We start from the raw sequence: 25391 nt of genomic DNA on the forward strand, positions 1-25391 counted from the left end.
GGCTCTGCCCTGCTCCCGCCGCGCTCGGGCAAATCTCCAGGGGCTCCTGACAGCCAGCACTCAGCACCTTGCCGGATCAGGCACTAGGGCTCGTCGAAATGAGAATTCAAGTTTTCTAAACATTAGGCAAGAAATGATGCTTGCAAATAGGCTCAAGTCCCACCTGCTTTAATCTGTTTCCCTTTCCAGGTGTTTCAAGACGCACCCACCCTCTGCTCCTCGGCCTGTGCTGCCCCAAGGGATGCCTTACCCCAGGAATGGGAGACCCCCTTCCCACCCCATCAGAGAGTCTCTAATGCTCAGTACGTGGGTGCTCTACGGTTTCAGTGGCACAGGTCAGTTTTAGAAAGTGTTGCCTTCAAAAATATTTTCTTTTTTTTTTCTTTTTTTTCTTTTTTTTTTTTTTATTTTGAAAGAGGCAAAGCTTACGCCGTGTTGAAGGAAAGTGGCTCACTTGATGAGTAGCTCATTTTCATCCTTGGGCTTGGTTATAAATTATATTTGCAAGTTTGTATTAAGGGATCTCAATATTAGAAAAAAAAAAAAAGTACAACAAATTTTCTGTAATCCTTTAAAACACACTGGTGGCCAGTCCTTTGCAGTTTCTCCAAGACTGTGTAGACACTACAAAAGTGCAGGAACATGAACTGCCTTCATCTTGTGACACCAAGAACGGAAATAAACAAACTCCAAATAGCTTCAAAAAAAGCTACGAGCGTGTAAATATCTTTATGTTGGTCCAGAGGATCTCCACTTGCTACCTCAACACATGCCACAATTAAAGAGGTGAGAGGGTATTTTAACATCACTCCTGACAGATCCATTCTGCTTGGGCATCTCTTCAAAAAGCACGAGGAAGGAAGGTGCTTCACACCGGCGTCGTTCTCCTGTTGACCATGTTGACGTGGAGTCCTTCCTTAAACTCCTTCTGGAGGAAGTTGTGGACCTGCAGGAAACTGGCTTCTTGGTCTGCGTTATAGCTGGCAGCCGTGGTAACCTTCAAAGGCTCCCTGGAAAGGGTGTACATGGAGATTTCGTTCATGGGGATGGTGCCTGCTATCTTCATGCCAACTGGAGAAATGTCCCTGGATGGAGAAGGCTCCGTGGAGCGGGAGCTGGATCTGGACCTCCGCCTCCTGTACCTATAGCTTGGCATCCTGGCATAAGGAGAACTGGAAGAAGTCTTAAGGAATTCCCTCTTGGTCTTAAACCTCAGCTCTTTGTTCTTCTCAATATAAATGTTCACAGCCAGAACACCTATGGTTTCGGCCACGATAAAAGACAAGGCTCCAAAATAAAAAGACCAGCCATAGTTGTAATGGTTCTTTTTGTCCTCATCTCGCTTGTCACTTGGGTCACCTGCATTGCTCGATATGTAGACAATGATCCCTATGATATTACTGAGACCTGGAGGAAGAAAAACATAAATCAATGTTTATGTGGCTGGGGAGATAAAATTCAAGCCATGATACTTTCTGGACCTGAATGGTTCTAAGACTGGGACAAAGAAATTTTATTACATTTATTTACTCTTACATTTATCTCAAGGATTCATTTATTCTTGAAAAACAATCAAAAGATCAACATATGGATCATGTGTGCTCACATGGATCCTAAAATACTCAGCAGGACTTTTCCCCATCTCTTTGCTGCCACAGTGGAAAAGCAGCAGCTTGTGGGAGCTCACTAATATGGTGAGCAGGATTCTAACATCCAGAAGAATGATAAAAATACATTTGGAGCTCAGGGCTATGGCTGTTCACCTTGATCAAAATAAGTTCTCTTCCACCGTGCTGAATTTTCATCTAAATGCTGCATGCTTAATCCAGGCTGCAGGGAGAGCCATTAACAATGGGGCTGACTCTCTCAGATGTTTCTAGTGTGAAAAACGGGCTCACCTATCAGAGGTGAATGTTTTCTGCCTTCATATTTAAAAAAACGGCCCTAGGTATAAGAGATGCCTGATTCATCTAATGTTTAATACATTTTAAATAGTGTAAAACATGCTTGTTACTGAATTTCACTTCTTTCTACAGGAAAACCAAATGCTTTTCTAGAATACACTTATTGTGGGGCTTCAGGAGCATAATTTTGTCTTGAGAAATTTGCCTGCTGTGGTGCTGTTAATGCACTCAGCCCAGGAAAGGGATACAGGGAAAGCACTGCCAAGGAGATTTTCCAGAGTCTTTTCCATCTGAAAACAGCAGCACTTCTTAAGAACTCAATTTAAACAGAACATACCTGCTGCAACAAAGAGAATCCCAGCGCTGAGAATAATGTTGTTTTTGCTGTTGTAAATCCTTCCTGCTCCGACACAGAGTCCTCCCAGCAACAGCAAAATTGTGCTTAGGATGGGGAACACGCTGGAGGCACGGACGATGCCTGCAGGGACACAGGGAGGGAGGGAAGACACAGCAATCATTCTGGGTGCCTCCTCGGGTGCAAGTGTGGAGATTAGAGTCTCAAAAGCCCTGTTTTTTTCCTAAAATTGTTAAGAAGAATGATTTAATAGAACCAGAGGATTGTTAAGGTTGAAAAAGACCTTTTAGATCATCAAACCCAACAGCGAAACCAGCACCTCCACTAAGCTATATCTTTGAGTGCCGGCCACATCCACACATTTTTTGCACATAGTCAGGGATGCCTGTTCTAGTGCTTCATAACCCTTTCAGCAAAGAAATTTTTCCTAATATCTAACTTATTATAATTTTTAATTCCTTTTTCCTAGAATTATCACTGATTCTGCATTTCTGGGTGTGTTTTTGGGACGAGGGAGCCATGAGGTGACCAGTGTGACACAGACTCTCAACAGAGTGGCTTCAATCTTTTGAGCTTTCTCCCAGGAAGTCCAGCATTATTGGCATTTTCTGATGCCACCGTGTGCAGAATATTTCTGGCAAAGCATGAGGTAAGTGACAGTAAGACCCAGCACCACGCAGGGAGCAGCAGTGAAAAATTCATGAGCTGGCTATGAACCCTACAAGGTTTGGGACAGCTGGAGCAGACGGATCTGTTCCGTGGTGCACACACAAGGTGAGCAAATTACAGCTCTTGAAGTCAGCAGCATCCATGTTGCCAGCAAGCACAGCTAATAACCCCTTTTTCTTTTAGTGGATATTAAGGACATCGAAACCTTTCAGATTTCTAAGGAAGGAATTTTAACAAGTGTGTTTTAGATGTTTGTGTTTGGTTCCCTGACAGCAAAGTAGTCATTTAAAATTCTGCATGCTTCAGTCCATTCATCAGCGTATAAAATCCCCCACAAAAATATTAAAACACCACTTCAAGCCAGCTTTCAAAGTCGGGTCACAAGAAGACAGAGCAGCAATCGACAGGGAAGCAGCAGGGAGGGAACAAAAGGGCTGAGAAAAAATAAACAAGCATGAGAAGAGAGTAAAAACCAAAGGGGTAAAAGCTGCCGGGGGTTCCTGAAAGGCAGAGTGAGGAACCGAGTTTTATTGCTGTAGAGAGAGGATTTATTTTTTGAAGAAGGAGAGATAAGGCGCTGAACACTGCTGTGGAAAATGGGATCCCCCTGAAGCCGGGGAAGGGCGAGGGCACGGAGGGGAGCCCCGGCAGAGCGAGGGGCGCCAGCTGGGGGGATCCCAAGGCGAGGGAGGGTCAGAGGCTGCTGTGACAGCGGCACGGAGCCCCCTCAGCACCGCGGGGCGGGCGGAGAGGAGCCAGCGCCATCCGGGCCGTGCGGGGCCGGGAGCGCCGCGCTCCCTCCGGGCGCATCCTGCTGGCTGCCGCGCTGGGAGCGGCAGGAACGGGCAGATGTTCCAGCTGCTGCTTTCCCATTCACTGCCCATGGCCCTGGCGTTCCCGACTCACTGAATCGCTTCCTGACGATTCCCCTGGTAACTGGTGGCAGAGCTCCAGTGGCTGCGGAGGGACGGGGATGGGGGCTCCGCTCACTGAGCCCCGCTCCGCCCGGGGCTGGCGGGGACGCTCCGGACACAAACCCAAAAAGACAAAGGCAGCGCCTGCCTGGGAAGCTTCTGCCTGTATCGATCTGTAAGAGCGAGAAAAGTCCATCCTTTCCCAAACTGGCAGCGTCGCTGCACGTGTCCTTCACAGCTGGGGCATTTTCCAGCCGGATCTGAAGCCGGGCCAGGCGGGCGCATTGCTATTCAGGCAGCGTCTGGCAGGAACTGCCAAACGCCACCGATGGGAGTGGGTGGAAGGGCTCTGGGCAAAGCCTGCTGAGAGGCGAGAGCCTGTTCCCTTGGCCTGGGTGTATTCCTACATGAGTGCTAGGAATTAACAGCACTTGGCTTTTGGGTCAGTTTTTTCAGTCAATTGTTAGAAAAAGATTCAAAGTCAGTCTCTGCTGCTGGACTTTAAGGCATCCCAAATCTCTGTCTGTCTGTTTTTGTGCCCTGGGTAAAGGCTCAAAATCGCCTCTGGCCCACCCTTTCTGGATATTGTTTCCTGCACTTTATGGTCATGCTGTTTATAATGATTTCAGTTAAATCAAGGAGCTTTCCCAAAATGCTTCAGTAATATCATTGGAAGGAGCTTTGGTCAGTGATATCATTGGTCAGATGCACCAAATATATGGGATGGGTTGTTCTATTTGTTCTATTTCTACTAATAAATTTCAGAGATAATTTTTCTATAGTAGGCAATTAATGAGAAGAGAAACAAAACACACAGTGTTCTCTTCCTGAAAAATTCCACAGTATATTTCTTTCTTACAATGTGTACTTTTAGCTCTGAAATTTCAAAGGAAGCTCATAAGGTACCACGTAGAATTTACATATGTCTCCTGATACTGGTAATAAAGTGACAGCACATCAAAAAACATTAAGGCAATCTGGTTTTTGCTTTCTCCCTGGCTTTTCTCCCCCCCTTGTTTACCGTCCTGTCGGTTCGCATCGCCTGCTGCGCACCGCTATGTGCGGTGACACCTCCTCCGGTGGAGCCGCTCCTCCCCATGGGGCTGCAAACCCTGCTCGGCTCGGGCTTTTCATCTCCGCAAAGGCGGGAGCCGAGGGAATGGCTTTGCAAAGAGGATGCTCCTACATGCAGCGAGGAAGGGCACGAACGTGTGGAAATGCCCCCGAAGCGGGGTCCCCCTGCTCGGAGCAGCAGAGCCCCGACATCCCCAGCGCACAGCGAGGATGAGATGGATCCCCCTCCTGCCAAGGGAGAGGAGCCGGCGATCCGGGCTGGATGGGAACAGATCGGGTTCTGTGTGCCCAGAGAGAGCAAGGAAGGAGGAGAGAGGGAAGGAGGAGAGAGAGAAGGAGGAGAGGATGGAAGCAGGAGAGAGGGAAGGAGGAGAGAGGGAAGGAGAGGATGGAAGCAGGAGAAAGGGAAGCAGGGACAGGGAAGGAGCAGATAGGGAAGCAGGCGATACCAGGGAAGCAGGAAAGAGGGAAGCAGGGACAGGGAAGAAGGAGACACGAGGGAAGCAGGAGAGGAGGGAAGAGGGAGACAGGGAAGCAGGGGAGAGGGAAGCAGGAGAGAGGGAAGCAGGAGAGGATGGAAGCAGGAGAGAGGGAAACAGGAGAGGAGAGAAGCAGGAGAGAGGGAAGAAGGAGAGAAGGAAGCAGGAGAGAGGGAAACAGGAGAGGAGAGAAGCAGGAGAGAGGGAAGAAGGAGAGAAGGAAGCAGGAGACCAGGGAAGCAGGAGAGAGGGAAGCAAGAGACAGGGAAGCAGGAGACACCAGGGAAGGAGGAGACCAGGGAAGCAGGGGAAAAGGAAGCAGGAGAGAGAAAAGCAGGAGAGAGGCAGGAGAGAAGGAAGAAGAGAGGGAAGCAGGAGACACCAGGGAAGCAGGAGAGAAGGAAGCAGGCACAGGTAAGCAGGGACAGGGAAGCAGGAGACACCAGGGAAGCAGGGACAGGGAAGCAGCAGACAGGGAAGCAGGAGAGAAGGAAGCAGGAAAGAGGGAAAAGGAGACACCAGGGAAGCAGCAGAGAGGGAAGCAGGGACAGGGAACCAGGGCACGTTTGCCACTGGGGATGCGGTGGCAGCCCAGGGTCCGTGCTGGCACTGGGACATCTGCTGCTCACTGGGGCCCTGCTCAGGCATGTGAGGGGGATTATTTTAGACACACAGATGGGAGTGTGTTGCCACGGGGAAGGTTCAATAGGAAGGGTCTTGTCTGAGCTCCTCTGCACGTCTCAGCTTGTCCCACACTGTCGTTCGCTTGGTTTTGTAGGGAGCAGCTTGAACACCAAAGGGCAAAATCCAAACTCCTGCCTCTACCCACTCCCTAGACCAAAGTTTCCCAAAATCAGTCATTTTTGTCACTGATTTTCATGGGGTTTTGAACCAGGGCTTGATCCTGCAAACACTACAGTGTTTGCATTTCTCTGAAGCCCAAATTAAACTGGGGGCTGTGGAAGAGGCTGAGACCCCTCACGCTGCTGCTTCAGGAGCACAAAACACATGAGTGTGGGTGCCTTTGCCTAAGCCAGGCAGGAAAAATAAATATTAGTCCTAACATGTCCCTCTGAGAAACTGTGCCAAGAGATGGCCAGAAATAGTGGAGAATGGAGCCAATAGACTGCAAAAGTGTTGCAGAGGGCAAAAACAGGACAGAGGCTGTCACGTCCCTGTGAAACAGGATGCAAATATCCTGCTGTCTTAGACAATGATTTGGTCCCTATTACATATAGGTATGAGCTCATCTCCTCTGGATTTAGACATGATACCTTTCAGTAATCTCTAAATCAACTCTGTGCATGGGAAATTGCAGTTTTCTTATGAAAGTTAGAGCCAAGGAGCCTTGTCTTGTGCAGACTCTGAGAGGTGAGCTCTGCTCTGCGGGGGAGACACCAGAGACTGATTTTGCAGAAGACATAAAGGGTTGGACCAACTTGTTTTTAAGATCTGTACTTAGTCACTTTTGCAAACAGCTTTTAGGAACACCCGTCACAAGCACACTTACAAACAATTTACCAGTCTCGTAGCTTAACGTGGAGCTGGAGACTGTTTTTCCCAGTTCTCACTTTTCTCCATATAAAGAAGGCATAATGTGCTTTTATCATGATGCTACTTAATTCCTCTTTCCTTTTACTAATGATGTTTGTTTCCTAAAGCTGACTTGGCATCAATTTAACATTAGTTCCAAGGCTTTTTATGAAAGATAAATGCAGCTGTGCTCACACTCTGCCTTTGCCTGAGCTCTGAAATCGTGTCACCCGGGTGCTGTGACTGATCTAAATCGACAAGAGCAAAGAGGAAAAAAACATCTGGGTTTTCTGGTGAGGCAAACTTTTCAGAGATTTTTTTTCCCTTCTTCATGTCTTAGCAACAAGAAGTTGTTGCCCAGAAGTGAGCAGAAGGGCAGAGTGGTTCTCTAAGTGGTGTTTGAGGTAATTAATATTGTAATTGAGGAGTTCTCTGCTTTGCCAGCAGCGTTGGTCTGTGCTCCCTGATTTCCCAACACCTTGTGAGCTGCAGCTCCTCTCCCTGCTAAAGGGCACTGCTTTCAGCTTGGCTGCTCAGCTCTTTTGTTCACGAGGAACAACAAGGCAAGGAGTCCTCTGGGGAAGGGGAATCCAACTCCAACTTTGCAGGCTTCATGGTTGGGTTCCAAGACTTGCCATCAGCGGAGAGAATGGTCAGGTGGAGGGGATGAAACAACTGCCCTGATTCCAAGGCCCAGGTTGGTGGGTGGGATCCCTTCTGGGGGGAATTCCACGCCAGAGTGGAGCAGCAGTGGCTGGCTGGCCAGGCAGGGAAGCCATGGCCCCTGATCATGCTGGGATTTTGCTGTTACCTGCAGAAATTTCAGCTTCCTTCCTATAGTGCAGTGATTTCACTGCAGGGGGATGTGGCTCACCAGCTGCAGAGGCTGAGGCTTGAGTAAGGGTTGGGTTTAAGCATTTGGTAAAGCTTCCTAATGGGCTGGAACCCACTCCTCAAACCTGTTTTGTTACACTAACCCTATAAATACTCCCTCTGTAAAATATCCTTGCAAATCTGGGCAAGATAGCTGCAGTTTTCATTTGAAAATTTGTCATATGATGTTTAGACCATCTGCACCAAAATTGTGAGCATTCCCCTGGAAAAAATCCTTGAAACCCCATGGCAAGAGGGTTGGAACTAAATGGTCTTTAAGGTCCCTTCCAACACAAACCATTCCATGATTCCATGACCTTGAAGTGTGGATCCCAGGGGTGGTGGCTGTGTCAGCTGCTGCATGAACTGGACATGTGGGCACCACTAGGCTGTGCTGCCCAGTTTGGGCCAGTCTGCAGTGAGTAAAACTGGGGTTGCCCTCTGCAGAAGAGAAGCCCAGGGAAGCCCCATCTGTGTGTTAGGTGTCAGTGCTCACTTACGGAGAAGGTACTCTGAGCTGTCGTGGTCGTAGTCATTGTCCTCAGGGAAGTGGTTGATCCGGAAACAATGTCCTTTGTAGATTCCTGGATGGAAACAAAGCAAACAGAACCCATAAGGAACACAACCAGGCAAATGTGCTTTTTTTAACCATCTCTGAAGTAATGAATTTTGGGCAGATTGGCTGAATGAAGAGACAGCCAGGATTCCTGGGCTCTTTCCTTCAGCCACTTCTATCATCCTCTTGAGATTTTTAATCTCTAAGTGCTTCACTTTATCAGCACTGTGCTTATCTTACAAGCATACTGAGTTTGCAAAGCTTCTTTTTGTTCCCAGAGTGGCTGTCAGGCTGGGTCCCTGCTCCATGGCTGGGGCTCCCAGGGCCAATCTCACTCCCATCACCCTTCCCATCTCACCACAGTGAAGTGCCAGTAAATGCTGAATTGTCTGAGCCCTCTTCAATTACTTTCTAGGCTGCAAAAACAAGTCCATAAATCTCTTCCTGCTGCAGTTGAAGCCCTTATGTCCCACTCAAGGTTGGCTCAGCTTTTAATGGCATATTTGTTTAGCTAACTGGGAGTAAAGTCAGGGCACAGCATGCACTCCTGATGCACTCCTGATCCCTGGAGGGACAGCACCAGAGCTGGCTGGACAAACCCCTTGCTTCACTGGACACCTCAGCACTTTGTCTGTGTAGGTAAAGCTGTCCATGAGCATTTTGTGCTCTTTCCTGTCACTGTTACCCACAGTGTGAGCTGCAGCTGGGTCGCTGTGGCACAGGGAGCTGCACGGGGAGCTCTCCCCAGAGAGCTTCCTGCAGGAGCGAGCCCTGAGCTCTGATTGTGCCGTGCTGCTTTCATTATTCATTAACCAGAGCTCTCCTGCTCGGAAACACATCACCCAGGCTCAGTTATCCCTGCACAGGAGCCTCAGCGCTTACAGCTCGAGCTGGCAGAAGGATTTAAAACCCATCACTTAATACTACTTTAACAGAAGCACAGCTGCAGTCTGTAGGATATAAATGTGGATTTATTTCACTACCTATTACCAATGATTACAAAAATCTCAAAAGAATTACTAATCCAGAGGATTTAAATTGCACCCTGTGAGTGTCAACTGCAGGTTTGCTACTACAGCGCATTAAATTCTCCCAGTAAATGATGTATCAGCTCTAATTGCAGCAGCAGCAGCTCAGGCTTTCTCTGCACAGCACTTCAAAGGCTGTGGGGAACAAGATGCAAGTGGCTCATGTCACATCTGGGAGTGACACACCTGTCCTGGCTGCCAGGTGGGGAGAGCACTGCAGCTGGGCTGCTCCTGCAGAGCCTGTGCATCCACAGGGGCTGCTGCTCCTCAAGGCAATGCAAAACTCACATTTTAAAGATCCCAGTGTTTATTTTAATGGCAGTTCACACAATCACCCCCAGCATTACAGAGCCTCTGAGACTGGATGGTCATTTCATCAAGTCTCTCCATAAAGGTGTGCAATTTACAGGAAATACATTCACAGTGTGATTTTTATTCTCTCTATTTATTAAGGAAAAATCTAAATAATTTTCCCATCCTAATTTCTGTGGAAATAGGCTTCTCAATGACTGTGTTGTGTGTGTATGGGTGGGGCCACCTCAGCCTGCACACCTTGTCTGTCTCTAGGTGTTGTGTTCTGTGTCCTCACACTGACAGAAGGCAGGGTTAGAGGAGATAAAGGGTGAAATTCCTCCCTGTGCTCAGAGAAGCTGTGGCTGCCCCATCCTTTGAAGTGTCCAAGACCAGGTTTGATGTGGCAGCCTTGGTTAGTGGAAGGTGTGGGTGGAACTGGGTGAGCTTTAAGATCCCTTTAAACCCAAACCATTCCATGATTCTGTGGTCCTCCAATAAATCTAAATAATTTTCCTCCAATAATAAAATAAATAAATAATAAATTTCCTCCAGTAATAACCTCCAGTAAAGGTTAAGGTAATTGGCTGAGTTTACCCAGAGCTGATCTAAAAGCAGAGGCATGGCAGGTGACTGAGCTGCAGGGCAGGCAGGGAGAGGCCTGAAGGAGGGAGCTCAGTGTCCCCACCACAGGCTCCTCTTGCACGTTCCCCGAGTGTGGACATGGCAACAGCCCAAACAAACACCTCACCCCAGAAACTCCACAGATGAGGAGTCTGCAAGACTGAAATATTCCCCAAGCCTCTTGTGTTGCAGCACTGATGGACTGATGGAGGGCTTTGGGCTCTGTGAAATGGCTCAACGTAATTGAACTGCTGAGTGAAATGGGCCCCTCAGCAGAACTTTCAGACAGGCCATGAAGCCATTCCTGCCCCAGCAGGGCTGGAACGCACCAGCAGCACAGCACTGGTGAGACCTTCATTTCCTGGCTCTTCTATTTACAGCCTCTCACATGAAAGAGCATTAGCAAGACTAGCAGAGGTAAAAAACAGGTTAATCAGAGGTAAAAAACAGGTTAATCACCTCTCTGCCCTGCCCCCCCCACCCCAAAAAATTTAAAAAATCTGCATGAACTTGAAAGTTCCTTTCTATTTTCAGTTTTTAGGAATACTGGGATTGGTCATTATTAATTGGTCATTATTTATCTGGCTAATTTATTATAGAAATTGGAAATGACTGTGAAATTTGGACCTGTATCAAAGCCTAGGAATTCAAAATATTCTCCTCAGTACTTTTTATGTAGTTCAGACCAGAGATACTGGTTAAGGGTCCTCTCTAGTGTCTGTGATGTTTGATAGCTAATAACAGCAGCAGACTGAATAACTTTTTTTCTATAAACTTAACAAGTGCAATGTAATTCAGCACCAGCTTATTAAACTCTCAGCAAGGCTTGAAGTTGCTATCAAGACCTCTGGTGATCTACACAGTGTTGAGGCCTCTTTCAAGCCACAAAGTATCTGAAATAAAGGCTTGCTAGGAAAAGTAACAATACTTCTTCATAAGGATGGACTTTGAAATTCAGATTTGGCAAAAATTAAAAATTAAAACTAGCTGGAGAAGCTACTGAAGCAGTGGTCAGCTCTAAAAGCTGACAGCAGAGTCTGAGTTGTACTGATACATAAAAAATAGGAGCAAGTCAAAGCTGGGCTTTGGTGGGATATTCATCTCCATGCCCTGGCATGTAAAGCAATGCATAAAGAATAAAAGTCATGGAATGGCAGAGGTGGCAGAAAAGGAAAACCTCAATGAAACCCAGTAACAATCATTCTGCAAGCACCTGCACGAGGGCTGAGCTGTTTGAAGCTTTTCTCCAAGGCTTCTCAGGAGCTGCCCTGAAGAAATGTGCAGGCAAATGTGGCCACAGGTCCACACTCACAGAGGCACACAAAGCCATTTCCCACCAGGAAAGGATGGGGGACAGAGATTTTCCTTCTTGCCTGAGTTTGGGGATACAGTCCCTTACATCCTTGGGAGAGGAAGATGGAATATTTAACTCCTACTGCTGTACCCACTAGAGAGAGAGATAAATAAACTGCAATCACTGCCTAACAGATACTAAAATATTGAGAAGCTCTTCTGGATACCTCTTGAGAGTGAGATATAATATCCCACTGAGATGCTGTAAGTATTACTTCTTTCTTTGAATGATTACTGATACGTTTTTAATGATGCTTTTAGAAATACAAATATTAGAATGCATTTTTTCTCCTCATAATAACAAAAACTTTGTTCTGAATTTTGAGCCAGGACTTCAGGATCTGCATTAATGATAATGAAGAGGTAAATTTTCTGAAGTGCTGTTGATGGTGTTAGAACAATTTTTTTTCCACTGGTTGCAGCATACTTAGCTGGCAATTAGGAACTAAAAAGCATTTCTGACTTGGTTCTGCTCTGTGTTCAAGGGCTTCTCTGGCAAGGTTAGTACTTCCCAATCTCACTAAGTGTTGTTCAGACAACTATAATTAGAGTGTGATGTACTCAGATAACATGATAAGGGAGGCAACTGTAGTGCCTAAGTGAAGATTAAGCTTTGTTTTGGGCTTTGAGATCTCAAAATACATAGAGATTTCAACAGCAAATCAAAGTAGTGATCCCACATTCTGATGACATCCTGCCTTCTCCTTGCTCTTTCTCAAATAATCCTTTAATAATCCTGCCTCTACCACTGCAGATTGTTCTTTGGGTTTTTATTTTTTGATGATTGAGAGTGAAGATTAATGCTTAGGATGTAAATGCTCATTAATTTGGTAGCCATGCATGATCCTGTTATTGTCCATACCATCAGCCATGTCTGAGAACAGCCATTTCCTGTGGTTAGTGTTTATCAATGCCAACATTCCCTGATGCCTTGGAAGTGTTTGCACCAACCAGCACTGGAAAACAGAGTCCTCAAATGTCTGACAATATTTGTCAATACAAGGCTGTACTTTTGTTTTCTCCCTGCCCTGATCTTGAAAACTCTACACAACAAGATCTTCCCATAGCACTACTGCTGTGTTGTCATTTAAAATAGGTTTCCAGCACTGCAGACTGGAGCAGCTCTGCAGCAGAGGGCCCTGTCTGCAGGGGACTTCTGTCAATAGGGATTTGTGTCTGCCCGTGCTGAGCAGGGCTGAGGGAGGAATATCTGATAGCAGTGGGGGAGAGGGGCTGGGCTGCTCCCTCCTGCTCCATCACCTCCTGCACCCTTAACCCTTCCAGCTGCCAGCCCTCCTTATGCAGAAAACACTGGGTTTGGGACCTGGTGGAGAAGCCTTTCTTGTTTCCTCATGGGACACCAGACATTTGCAGTGTCTTGGATCCAACTCTCCCCTGCCTACACACCCCATTCCTGCAGCTCTCCAGCAGCTCTGGGGCACACACGTGCACACTATTAATAGTGTGAAGCAGGGGATTCTCCCAGAGGAGCTGCACTGGTGGGATGGGAGCTGTGGAATTCAGCTGCAGAAGTGGCCACTTGGCTTCAGCAATCACCTGCAGGTAGATAAATACACACACAGCCATCCACCCCAAAACTGTGTTTAGGACTAGTGAGAGGTCCATTACCTTGACTTGGATTTGCACCAAGATGAGTGGCTCCGAAGATCACTGGATTACTATTAACCTTTGAAAGCAAGGTTTGGGACCTGGTACAGAAGCCTTTCTTGTTTCCTCATGGGACACCAGATATGTGCAGTGTCTTGGATCCAACTCTCCCCTGCCTACACACCCCATTCCTGCAGCTCTCCAGCAGCTCTGGGGCACACACGTGCACACTATTAATAGTGTGAAGCAGGGGATTCTCCCAGTGGAGGTGCATGGGTGGGATGGGAGCTGTGAAATTCAGCTGCAGAAGTGGCCACTTGGCTTCAGCAGTCACCTGCAGGCAGGTAAATACACACACAGCACCCACCCCAAAACCTCACCAAGCAGCCCATTGCTTCCTGGCAAATGTGGGACTTTTGGAATGGTTTGGAGACATGAAATGAAATCATTTTCAGGATCATTTGACAGCAAGTGCTGTCAACACCTTCCACTATCCCAGGCTGCTCCAAACCCCATCCAACCTGGCCTTGGACCCTTCCTGGATGGAGCACCTCTGCTGTTGGGGGCTGACTTCTGATTCTGGTAGAAACAATTTACTCTCTGAGCAAAATACTCTTGGTTTTTTTTCTCTGTTGCCTGTGGAAACAGGGAATACAAGTTGCAAGGAGCTGACTGTATATTAAAAATAAGGCAATTAGTAAGGTACCAGGGGAAATTTGGACCGATGGTTCTGCTTGTTGCATCTATTCTGTGATTAAACACTGTGCCTCAGTTCCAGAGCCAGCTGTCAGCCTGATTTACTGCAACACATGAATATCTGAATGGTTAAATGACAAGTTTTCTGAATACATCAGCACAGAGAGGGCTGACTGACAGAGCCACAGACCACAAGGAAAGTGTGACAGCAGAGTGGGGCTGCTGTAACAGAAGTGGCCTGAACACAGTGTCCATCCCAGCACCTCGTGCAGGCCTGGCTTTCCTTAATGGCATGGCTTTACACTTCCCTTGGACATCACCTCTATTTATAGGAGTGAGAGTGTCTCAGGGCTGGACTCTGCCAGGGCAGAGGAGAAACAGTTGTGTATTTTCTTCCTTAGGAGGATTTCTCTGCTGACAGGTTCTGAAGCCCTTTGCTGACTGATTTGAGCAATAGTGAGCAAAGGAGATCAGACATGCCAAAAAGTGTTCATCTCCACAAAAATATCTATCTGTGTATGTTGTTCATTTGTTTGATTTTCCACCAGCACAGCTCCCCTGTCTCACTGGGCTGACACCACAGCACATGCAGCTGCTGCCTTTGCTTCCTTCTTTCCTCTTGTCACAAAATAACCCTCGAGAAGAGGACTTGAGGGTGCACCTCCTTTTACTTTCAAAACCTGCTTTGTGGTGCTGCTGGCCAGACAGGGGTTATTGTAGTCCTGAGCTCTCCCCTCAGACCACAAGGAGCAGCAATAGATATTTTCCTGTAGCTTGGAACTTTGTGTGTTAAGCTGTCTCAAGTTTGATTATTTGTCTCCTGCTGCTTGCTGAGAGTTTCACAAGCCTGTCCTTAAGTTACTCCAATGAGCACAGCTCCCACGGGCCTCTGCCTGGAGATGTTTAATGCTGTCATTATAAAAGAAATCATGAACTATTGATGCAGGTCATGTGCAAAACACACCTCATGTGAATTTGCTTCTCCACAATGCTGCTGTGAGCCGCCTTCACCACCGTGGAGGATGCAGCCAGCAGAGGAAGAAGCCTCAGGAGGTTAAATACACATTTATTGGGTGTCTGCCTTTGAAAAAAGTTTGGCTGTTGTAAGAGCTGGAAACTTCAAAGCACAGGCTGGTTTTGAGACAGATTCTGTCTGACACCCTCGGAGTCCTGCCAGTCCTGGAAATTTGTCCATATGACAGTTTGTATTTTTGTTTCATCCTGAAGATGAATTTGATGAAGAGCACTGCTCGTACCTGGGGTTATTGTCATATTTTCGCCAGGGTAGATCCTGTGTTCAGAGAATGCTCAGGACATAAAAAGAGTAGGAGTTTATTCCCATAACTGTGGGCTACCCTGGTGCCATGGGCAGGACAAGCTGCCGGTGTGTGTCATGGTCAGGCCAAAGCAAATTCAGCTCAGCTGAGTCTTTAAATGGAATCCATCCTTACTCTTAACCATGTTTCTCTACAGATCTGGAGACTGTGAAAAAAAGAATATTTTATTTCACTTATAGAAGCCCTTTTTTCCTTTATCTTTCATTCCCTACCTCAGAACTCACTTGTTTCTCATTGCAGGGAGAGGAGCTGCCTCCTTTTGGGCCAGATTCTGATTTCCCTGTACTGGGCTCCAATCTGGCTCACCCAGTGATATCAGAATCTGGCCTACTCCCTTTTGTTTGCTTCCCATCTACTTCCCAGGCACAAAGACAATTATTTTAAAATGTTGAAACGTATGAAATTTGCCCCACTTTCTTCCTTAGGAGCTGTCATCTCAAACAAACCCTTTGGGTTCTTCTTTTGATCTATTTTCAATTGTCTGGTGGGCAAAGCAAAACTCCTCCTCCAGTCTCTTATTTTCTTATCTTCTGCTGTGACATGAATTTCCCCTTTTCCCCGTCCTCCCCCTCTGCTGCCTACAGACCTTCAGCTGCTCAGAGCTGCCTGGCAGTGCCCTGGTGTCAGGTGAGGAGCAGCCACTCAGGACTCGCTGCCTGCCCCATTTTGCTCCTCTTTAAGGCTTTTAAAGGCAGAACACCTTCCCGGTGTGCTCGGCACCTCGGGAGGGCTCTGAGGAGCTGGAGGAGCTGCTGGAGCAGCTGCTGCTGCCCACGCACTGCAGAGGAGCTGGGGCTGGCAGGCAGCTCTTGCCTGGCCTTTATTCAGTGCTCCCCATTCCCCCCCAGCCTGGCAGGAGCAGGTTTTCTCCAGGAATAGGTCTTGGTTTATCTTGTCATTGATGTGCTCACTCCATTCTCTTCCCTTCACGTAGTAAATGCTCCCTCCTGTATTTACTGCAGCCTTTCTGTGAGAGAAGAGTCTTACACCCCACTCTCCAGTATTTAGAATATCTCAATCTGCGTTCCCCAGCTTGCCTGCACTGTGGCAGTGCTTGATCTGATTCCCTTTGCTGCCTGGAGCCTCTCCCTGGACATTGCCCTGTGTGCTGGAGGAGAGGTTGCTCACAGCCCCTCGGCCAGCCCAGCCCCACAGAAGGAAGGCTGTGCTGCTCTGTTCCTGCATTGCTGTTTCTGCAGCTCTCACACTGCACTGGAGCTCATGCCTGGTGTGGGCCCCTCTGCTCTGAGTGCCAATTCCAGACTGGAGAGGTTCCTGCTTGGGCAGCTCGACCTTCATGGCACATGAACACACATGGCAACCCCTTTTTGAACACTCCTGAGTTCTCTGTGGCCTTGGCTGAGCTCCTCCAGGTGCCAGGGGATGCTCACCATTTCCCAAGGAAGTTGGCCTCATGGCAGGAGGGGTACTTTGTTAGGAGATAAAAAATATCCACTGCTCATGGAACGACAGAATGGTTTGGGTTGGAAGGGACCTTAAAGCCCATCTTGTCCCAGCAACCTTCCACCGTCCCAGGCTGCTCCAAGCCCCATCCAACCTGGCCTTGGACACTTCATGGATGGAGCACTTCTGACTTCTAATTCTGGCAGGAACAATTTTACTCTCTGAGCAAAATACTCTTGGTTTTTTTGGCATTCTGTAATCCAGGATGCACCAAGCACTGTTTCATACAGCCTGGTAAAGCATCTCTAGGTTCTGGATCACCTACACCAGAAGATATCCCAGGAAACGCCTACAGAGGCTCAGTCACTTATAATTCATGTGGAAAACACACAGCCTCAGCAGCTGACCTCCTGTTTTCAGCTGGGCAAATATCATCAGAGATGTTGTGCATTTGTATTTCTGTGTAAGAAATGAACAGATTCAGAGAAGATGCTTTGCCAGAGATGCCTTTCATACTCTATGACAGCCCTTTGTTCCATTATAAGATTTTGAGACCTTGAGGGATGTTAGAAAACTTGTGGCAGCAAAACTCATTTCCCAAAGATTCACCTCACCTGCACATCTGGGAGCTAATAAAACACATCACAGTGTCTGGCTGCTGTCCTTTGAATCCTCTTCAGTCATTACAAAACTGCTGCCAAAAGTACCAAGTGTCCTTGTGCTACCACAGTGAATACCAAAGGTACCAGGGAAAGGCAGAGTAGGGGAGAGTTGCATGTTACATCTTGGTTTAGGCTCCTCACTTTCCAGTTTCTTCAAATGTTTGCCCCGTAAACCAGCATTTTGGTCATAGAATTAATGACTGAGGTTATTCACAGTGCTCCTGTCCCTTCCCAGCTGCCTTTCCTTGGCCAAGCAGCAGATAACAGAGTGTGCTGTGGAATTCCACAAGTCCTGCTGATGGGTCATCCTACTACATTTGCAATTTTCTCCTTATCAACCACAGCCTCTCCTGCTGCTGCTTGGATGGCAAAGTGGGGCAAATTTCAGAGGCTTCTGTTTTAGTCTCTTTTGTTGCTCCTTTTTACAGAGCTTATTGAGGGAATGTCTCTGTGTTTTCTGGGGAGAAAGTCTGACAAACTTCCAGCCCTGATGTTTAGTTTGCATTTTGTAAATCAACAGCACAGGGAAACAGGGGCAATCCCTCAGGCTGGGTATGCCGTGCTTGTTTTGGGGCAACACTGGTGATCCTGCTGGAGGAACATTTGTGTTCAACACTGGTGATTTGAGGAACATTTTCAAGTCAGACACAAGTCAGGCCTGCCACGGTGAGCATTCTCATGCCTGGCTCAGCCCCAAGGAACTGTCAGCATTCCTGGTTTGTCGTGGGGTTGCTAACTCACTTCTCTGTGTCTGCTTTTCTCTCCACCAGCCCAGCCCACACTCGCTGTGTTCTGCCTTCACACCTCGGCTCGTCCTGCATCTCCTGCCTCAGTCCTTTATCCAGCAGCCCAGAAGTTTGTCTCACCACTCACTTCCATATTTTTCTCTGCTGCCACTTTGCTGAGGCTGTTTCTGGGTGGCTGATATAATCCTCCTCATCCTTTTCAAGTGAATTTGGAGCTTGGACAGAAAGCTCCATTAGCGTTCTGTAGCTGGCTTTTCTACCTTAGCTAAAATTAGTCTAACACTTGAGGAGCTGGTGTTGGCTTCTGAGGTGAGAGCCTTCATCCATCAGAGCTCTGAACTGAGAGTCATCCTCTGATGAGTTTCCAGCTCTTACTTACATTCTGGCTCCAAACACCTTAATTTAAAGAGGTACTTTAGTAACTGGCAGTGCTTTTGGCACAATATATCAGAGACTGAGTTGTTTTTCACAACTGTGAATGGCCCCACAGGGACCATCACCACCCCAACACCTCAGCGTGGGAAATGAATGGTGCTGGCCTGAATCTAGCCAGGATTTGCACCAAAATCTGCTCTTTCCCCCCAGTATTCTTGACCCTGAGATAGATTCAGTGGTACTCCTGGGAGGCTGCTGCCAGTCCATCAGACTGTGAGAGGGCTGGAGTGCCAAACTGCATCGGGTGCAGTTCTGAGAACAGGCCCTCCTTCAGCCTGGTGAAGTTCATATGCTGCAAAATGACAAATCATGTTTATTTTCACAATGTCAAACCATGCCTTTCCCCTGCATCTGCACAATTGGAATCAAGTTTCCCTTAAGGGGCAGTTTGGTTTTTATCCATATGGTTTCCCTTCCTTTGGTAAGTCATCAGTTCTCCCTCATTAACCTGTGATCAACCAGGGCTGGATGGCTTCACCTTTGAGGATCACAGCACACCTGCACATCCTGTCCCATGGCTTGGCAATTCCTGGGGGTGGAATTCAAGCAAATGGACATTGATGTCTCTCCAAAATCCCTACTGAGTTTGTAATTTGAATCACTGCCATGGTCACCTCTGGGGTGCCTCCTGAACTACCTGAAACACCCCCAGTGCAATGTGGGGTGTCAATCTCCTCTATTTTCTTCCACTTCAACTTTCATATGTGCACAACCTCCCGCTGTTGCCTTACAATTCTTAATTTCTACTTTTAAACCCTGTTAAACTGCCATTTTCTCCTCCATTTTCTGAAACATTTTCATTTCACACCAGGCAAGGTTTATAGCAGCCTAAAATTTAAGAAACAACTCTCCAGAATGAGGACCTGGGAAATCCTTGGGTATGTTCGGGGTAGCTTGCACAGGGTGTGTCTTCTTCTCTGGTGGAAAATCCTTCCAGATCAAGTCAGTAGAAAAAAATGGTTCATATTATTAATCGTTCATACAATTGATATTATTGAGGAAATGGTTAATATTATTGATGCAATCAATACTGAGAATTGATAATTGGTTGTTCTGATTATTGATGGTGAGATCTCTTGGTGTAGCAGAAGCTTGCAAGGCACTAAATAATTACCTCTCTGCATTACATGAATTATTGTCAGCTCCAATAGCAGGAATGTCTCTAACCTGACATCCTTCACAAACTTTCTTTTGGCTCATTCATACATTGCAAAGTTGGGGTTTTTTAATGAAAAAGCATGAGGTTTACACTGGAAAGGAGTGATACAGGACCTTCTTAGTGAATTGATTAGGAATATGCAGGATATTTGGACACTCCTGGAATCTTGTAACAATTCCACATCTCTTAATCCATGTAGATTCATCATCAGATGATGGCATTCAGAAAAATAGTTGGATATTGAAGAAGCAATAGGGAAATAAGAGTCCATAAATCATCTTAGTTGAAAGGAATGCTTGTAATGTGTCTGTCTTTGGAAGGCAGTGACCTTGACTTGGATCTCCATTCGTTTTGGAGCACACAAATGAGTCTTCCTGGTCTCTCTGCCAGCTTGTTGAGTTATACATAGAAGCCAGGCCTCTGGAGATTGATCATGCCCAGCCAGTGATGCAGGACAGAAACAAGGCAGATGACAACAGGGAATCCAAAGGTTGGGAGAAAGGGGTGGAACTGCCAAGCCCTGCTGATGGCTGGGTTTGGGAAATGCAAGGCAAAGGTCTCAGCAATCATCTGCACGATGTATCAGTGTGAGAGACTCCACCAGGAGAGATTAGTGCTGTGCAGGCTGTCGGGCTGAATACCCAGGGCTGATGTCTAACCTTGGGAACAAATAGCAGAGCTGTGGAGGGACTGAGCAGCTTCCAGTGGGGAAAAATGAAAGGAACAAAAATATTTTGCCATTGTTAAATCCTGGAAGGGAATATAAAGGCAGCATGTAGGATTTAAACTTGAATTAGAGTTACTACTGCTTTGGTTATTCCTGATTCCCAGCAGTGCCTGCAACCTGAAAGGTGCCGCAGAGCAATGTGAAAAAAGAGCAAAGGAGCAGAAAAAGAGCAAAGGAGAACTTTGGGGCAGAATGTGGAGGAATGGGAGGTGGTTCACAGAGGAGGAGGAAAAGAAGCTTGGGAGAAAGTGGGAGGGAGAGCTGAGGAGGAGATGGGAGGGGTGGGCAGGGGGTGGCTGGAGGTGAGTGGGGGGCGTGGGAGAGGAGCAGGGGCTTGGCTGATTGGGGGGGGCCTGTGGAGATGGGGACCAGGGGGTGAGCCAGGTCCTCCCTGAGAGCCCTGCCTGCATCCCAGCCCTGCCAAATCCCAGCCCTGTCGTATCCCAGCCCTGCTGAATCCCAGTGTTCCTGAATTCCCACCCTGCCTGAATCCCAGCCCTGACTGCATCCCAGCCCTGCTGAATCCCAGCTATGCTGAATCCCAGCCCTGTCATATCCCAGCCCTGCTGAATCCCACTGTTTCTGAATCCCCACCCTGCCTGAGTCCCAGTCCTGTCTGGATCCCAGTCCTGCTGAATCCCAGCCCTGCCTGCATCCCAACTGTGCTGAATCCCAACTCTGCTGAATCCCAGTGTTCCTGAATTCCCACCCTGCCTGCACCCCAGCCCTGCCCAGCTGAGGAGCCAGTGCTCCTTCCTGCCCAAAGGCAAAGAGGTGCACAGCCACTGCCTGATGAAAATTAAAAGCCTTAAACTTTCTGATTCCCAGGACTGATTTAAATCACTATAGCTAACAAATGACCTAATACATAAAAATGGAGACAGCTACCAAATAGATCTGTTTAAATGAACACATGGAGAAGAGATTCCATTTGGCTCCTGCACCTGAAACTTCCTATTTCCTAATGCAAACTAAGCAGTGACAAATAAAAATGAGGCTGCAAAACCAGCATGACCTCTTTAAGCTTTAATTATTCATGAGAACTGTTTTCTTCTCTGCTGAGATTCAGAGCAACACATTTAAGTGGGTTCCTCTCAGGTTTATGGGAGATGTACGTTCCTTGTTACACCAGCTAATAAATGCAACTAAACACAATGACCCAACAATATTTGTAGAAACAGCATTTGGGAAAATGTGTTTAATGAATCAGAAGAGCCTTAATCTAGTCAGTCTTGAAAAGCAAAACATATCATGCAAAATTACAATGCACCAAAGCACAGACTCATAAATATTTTATGGTCGAGATTTCTGAGTTTACTTTCAGTATTTCAGGATTGTGTTTTTACTATGAAATGTCTCTACCTGCACTGGGGAAGGACAGTAGTGATGGGAGCTTTGAGCAATCCAATTTAGAATCCCAGAATTTGCTTTAAATAATGCATGTGAGAGTCCCACATCATCAGGCACATCTGCCATTGTAACCAGAAATGCTCGCTGCCTTCTGCTGTCCTGGGATGGCTTGGAATAAGCCAAGAATGTTTAGAGCTGGGAGGAGAAAACCAAAACATTTTCCTTTTGCTGGAAAGACTGGGCAAAGGGCAGGTAGCCCGTGCCTGGTGTGGTGTCTGCTGTGCCACTGACTCTTCTCCCCTCAGCCCTTTGTGTTTCCCTGCCCTTGGACAACAACATCCAGGGCTGTTGGGAGAGATGAAACAGGAAAGTCTTATAAATGTGATTGCCTGGCAAAAGATTTTGAGAATGTGGAAGCTATAAGCGAGATTGAAATGAAAGCAAGCTTTGAGATCCCTCAGTTACTGAACAACTGGAAAACAATGGTGTGGCTGCTGAAGGTGATCCCCTTTTGATGGAACAACACCCTCTGCCTGCAGACAGGCCCAAGGGTCAGAGCAGACCCTACAGCTTGGCAGGAGGGGCCCAAAGAGGAGTTTTTAGGGTTTAAAATGTAACACAGAATGGTAATGTAATAATTCTTATAGGCTGTATGTAAATGCTATAGGATTTGTATCTTGGACTAGATTGGTTAGTGAGAATTAGAATATTCAACACAGAAGATTTATTGTACTGGAACAGGAACCTTGCTCTCTTACACTTTTGCTCTTTTACCCCTTTTACTCTCTTACCCATTTTACTCCCTTACTCTCTTACCCTCTCATCCTCTCTCTCATCCTCTCTGCCCCTCTCTCCTCTCGGGCCTGCTCTGAGCTGTGGCTGCAGCTCCCAGCAGGGCCCTGCACCCAGGCCCTTTGCAATAAACCCCAAGTTCCAGCCCTGGCTGCAGAGATCTCTGCTCTCCATCCATCCTGACCATCCTACCCCTGACTCTCCTATACTGGGGCCCTGATTTCCCCCTGCGTTTAGGAAGCAGGGGAGGGCCAGTCTGTCACCCTTGGTGCCACCTCCTGCCAGGGCCACATCAGGAGCCGCGCAGCAGCTCAGGGAACGCTGCCATGCCCAGGGGGGGATTTACAGCTCCTCTCCCATTCAGACACCTCCTCTGGCGTGGTGCAGAGCTGACAGCTCCTCATTTCCATGGAGTGCAAGCTCCTCTTCCTCTCAGGAGCCTGGGTGGGCTGCTTGGGGCCCCTGGGGCTGAGTGCCCCTGGGCAGTGTCCCTGCCAGGCCCTGGCACACAGGCAGAGGCAGCCAAGGGGCAGCTTTCCAAAACCTGCTTCACGGGGCCGTGCTCTGGTACTTACTCAATCTTTACAACTCACTGAGATGCTGCCAATATATTTTTGCCAAGGAGACAAAAATACGTCTCTTCTTCCTACTCCCTCAGCCTATGAAAAATCTCAGTTGTGTGCACGAAGAGACGCTCTGTGTGTGTGTGTGCATGTGGGAATATTTAGAGGGGGGAAAAATAGAGTTTCTGTTAACTTATTTTCCAGTTGAAAGTCTGCCTTGTAGCCAGGGAAGCACAGTTTTCATTGGTTATAACTTTGGGCAAAAAAAGCCTTACTTTGTGCTGAGCAGAAATGGCAGTGAGGGAACTGGGAGCAAATCCTTTGACTTCTCCATGGCTCATGCTCTCTGCTCCAGGATGGATGCCTCATGGCTTATAAATAATTTGGGGATTCATGGGTCAAACAGCCCTGTATAAGCAAAGTTGCCTGATAAAGGGCAAAGAAGAGAGGCATAATCCTTTCAGGGTGGTGGGGTTCAACTCCCTAGGGGCCTGAGAAACTCTAGGTGTTTTCACTCTTCCACCTTGCCATGATTTGGAATTCCAGTTTCGTTTTCTGAGTGGTTGGGGTCCTTTAAAACCACCTGGTACAAAAAGGAGGGGCTGAAGGCTTTTTCTAAGCTTCCCAGCAACTTTGCTCCAAAAAGGTGTGCTCCTTTTCCCTCCTTCCCCTCCCTTTCCCCCCAGACCTTGCATGACTTCAAGGCATCAAATGTTAATGAAAGTTTGCCAGGCTTCAAGGGCTGTGAAATGGAAGTTAAAAATCCTGCACTATAGGATGGCTCTAAAAATACTCAGTCATGAAACATCACCCAGCCTCAGCAGCTCTCCTGCACCCAGCAGCATGCAGCAGGGCTTTCTCTCCCAAATAAGCTCTGGACAAAGTTTGCCCAGTGACTGTGGATTACTTCTGCTCCACAGACTGGAATCACCGGGTTATGGCCAGCAAATACCAGCTGGGAGTGAGGATCTGCTGCATCAGTGAGCTCTGGTGCTGCTGCCAGGGCAGGGCAGGGCTCTCCTGCACTGCTGACTCCAGGCTCTGAGATGGGATGTCCATCCCTGGGGATGGGCACAGCCCCAAAGAACCCTCTGGGCAGGAAAGGGAAGGGCTGATGTCAGCCTGCTCACCATGAGGGTCCAGCTCCTGACTCTGCTCTTTGGTGTCTGTCACAGACATCTTTTATGAAAAATCCTTTCCTTAGGATTTTTCCTCCTGAGAAGCTGAGAGGCCTCAGGAACAAAATGTAAACATTGATTATCTGCTGCTGTGGAATGCAACAGGTGCATCTGGGATTGGTCTCATGTGGTTGTTTCTAATTAATGGCCAATCACAGTCAGCTGGCTCAGACTCTCTGTCCAAGCCACAAGCCTTTGTTATCATTCTTTCTTATTCTATTCTTAGCCAGCCTTCTGCTGAAATCCTTTCTTCTATTCTTTTAGTACAGTTTTAATATAATATATATGATAAAATAATAAATCAAGCCTTCTATAACATGGAGTCAGATCCTCATCTCTTCCTTCATCCTCAGACCCCTGTGAACACCATCACAGGTGTTATTTATTGTCCAGGGTGCTGGGGTTGGTTTGTAGGCTGAGCTTTGATTTTTTAGGCACAGCATCACCTGAACTCCTCTGCAGACCCACTCCTGCAGGCTCTGGAGAGCTGTGCCCTCAAGAGACATCAGTGCTTTCCTGCAGCAGCTCCCCACAATCCTAGCAGACATGTCCTGCAAGTGCTGGATACACCAGGGGTCCCTTCATGGACTGCTGGGGGGCTCCAGCAGGGATAGTGCCATCCCCTCGTGCTTTAATGTGTTTTTATCTTGGATTTTTTTTTTCTAACAATGTTTTCATGAGTGAGAATCTGGGAGCTGCTTTCCCCACACCTTTCCCACAGCCTCCTTTTTCTTCTCAGAGAAGGACAAAGTCCTTTCTCCTCATGAAGCAAAGAAGGAGCCTGAGCACCAAGGTTTGGATGGTGATTCGAGGCCCAAGCCCAGCACGGTGTCTGAGCTGTTCCATCACAGGAGGAGCCAGGGAGGCTGTGACAGCTGCACCTCTGAGTCACTCAGCCTGATGAGCCCCTGCTCCCAGGGGACAGCACTTTGCCTTTGGCCTCCAGTGACTCCAGACTCTGGCTCAGAGCTCATCAGCACCCCAAGCTCTGGCTGTTCCCTGAGGAGCCATGCCCAGGCAGGGACAAGGGACACTCAGAGCGTGTCCCCAGCTCACACTGCAGGGACACAAGGTGGGGTAC

At 47.5% G+C, this 25391-nt stretch overlaps 1 protein-coding gene across 1 annotated transcript in view; it reads right to left on the reverse strand.

Annotated features, from left to right (window-relative positions):
* Window positions 1-367: 367 nt before the first annotated feature.
* The window catches only part of CACNG4 (calcium voltage-gated channel auxiliary subunit gamma 4), a 42388-nt gene continuing 17364 nt past the window's right edge, over window positions 368-25391 (reverse strand). The window contains exons 2-4 of the mRNA XM_074554907.1: window positions 8302-8385; window positions 2242-2382; window positions 368-1407 (exon numbers count right to left, since the gene is read on the reverse strand). Of these exons, the coding sequence (XP_074411008.1) occupies window positions 869-1407; window positions 2242-2382; window positions 8302-8385 (764 nt within the window). The 3' untranslated portion in view covers window positions 368-868. The remainder of the gene's footprint in view (window positions 1408-2241; window positions 2383-8301; window positions 8386-25391) is intronic.

Source organism: Zonotrichia albicollis, chromosome 19 (assembly GCF_047830755.1).
Source record: "Zonotrichia albicollis isolate bZonAlb1 chromosome 19, bZonAlb1.hap1, whole genome shotgun sequence".
Taxonomy (NCBI): domain Eukaryota; kingdom Metazoa; phylum Chordata; class Aves; order Passeriformes; family Passerellidae; genus Zonotrichia; species Zonotrichia albicollis.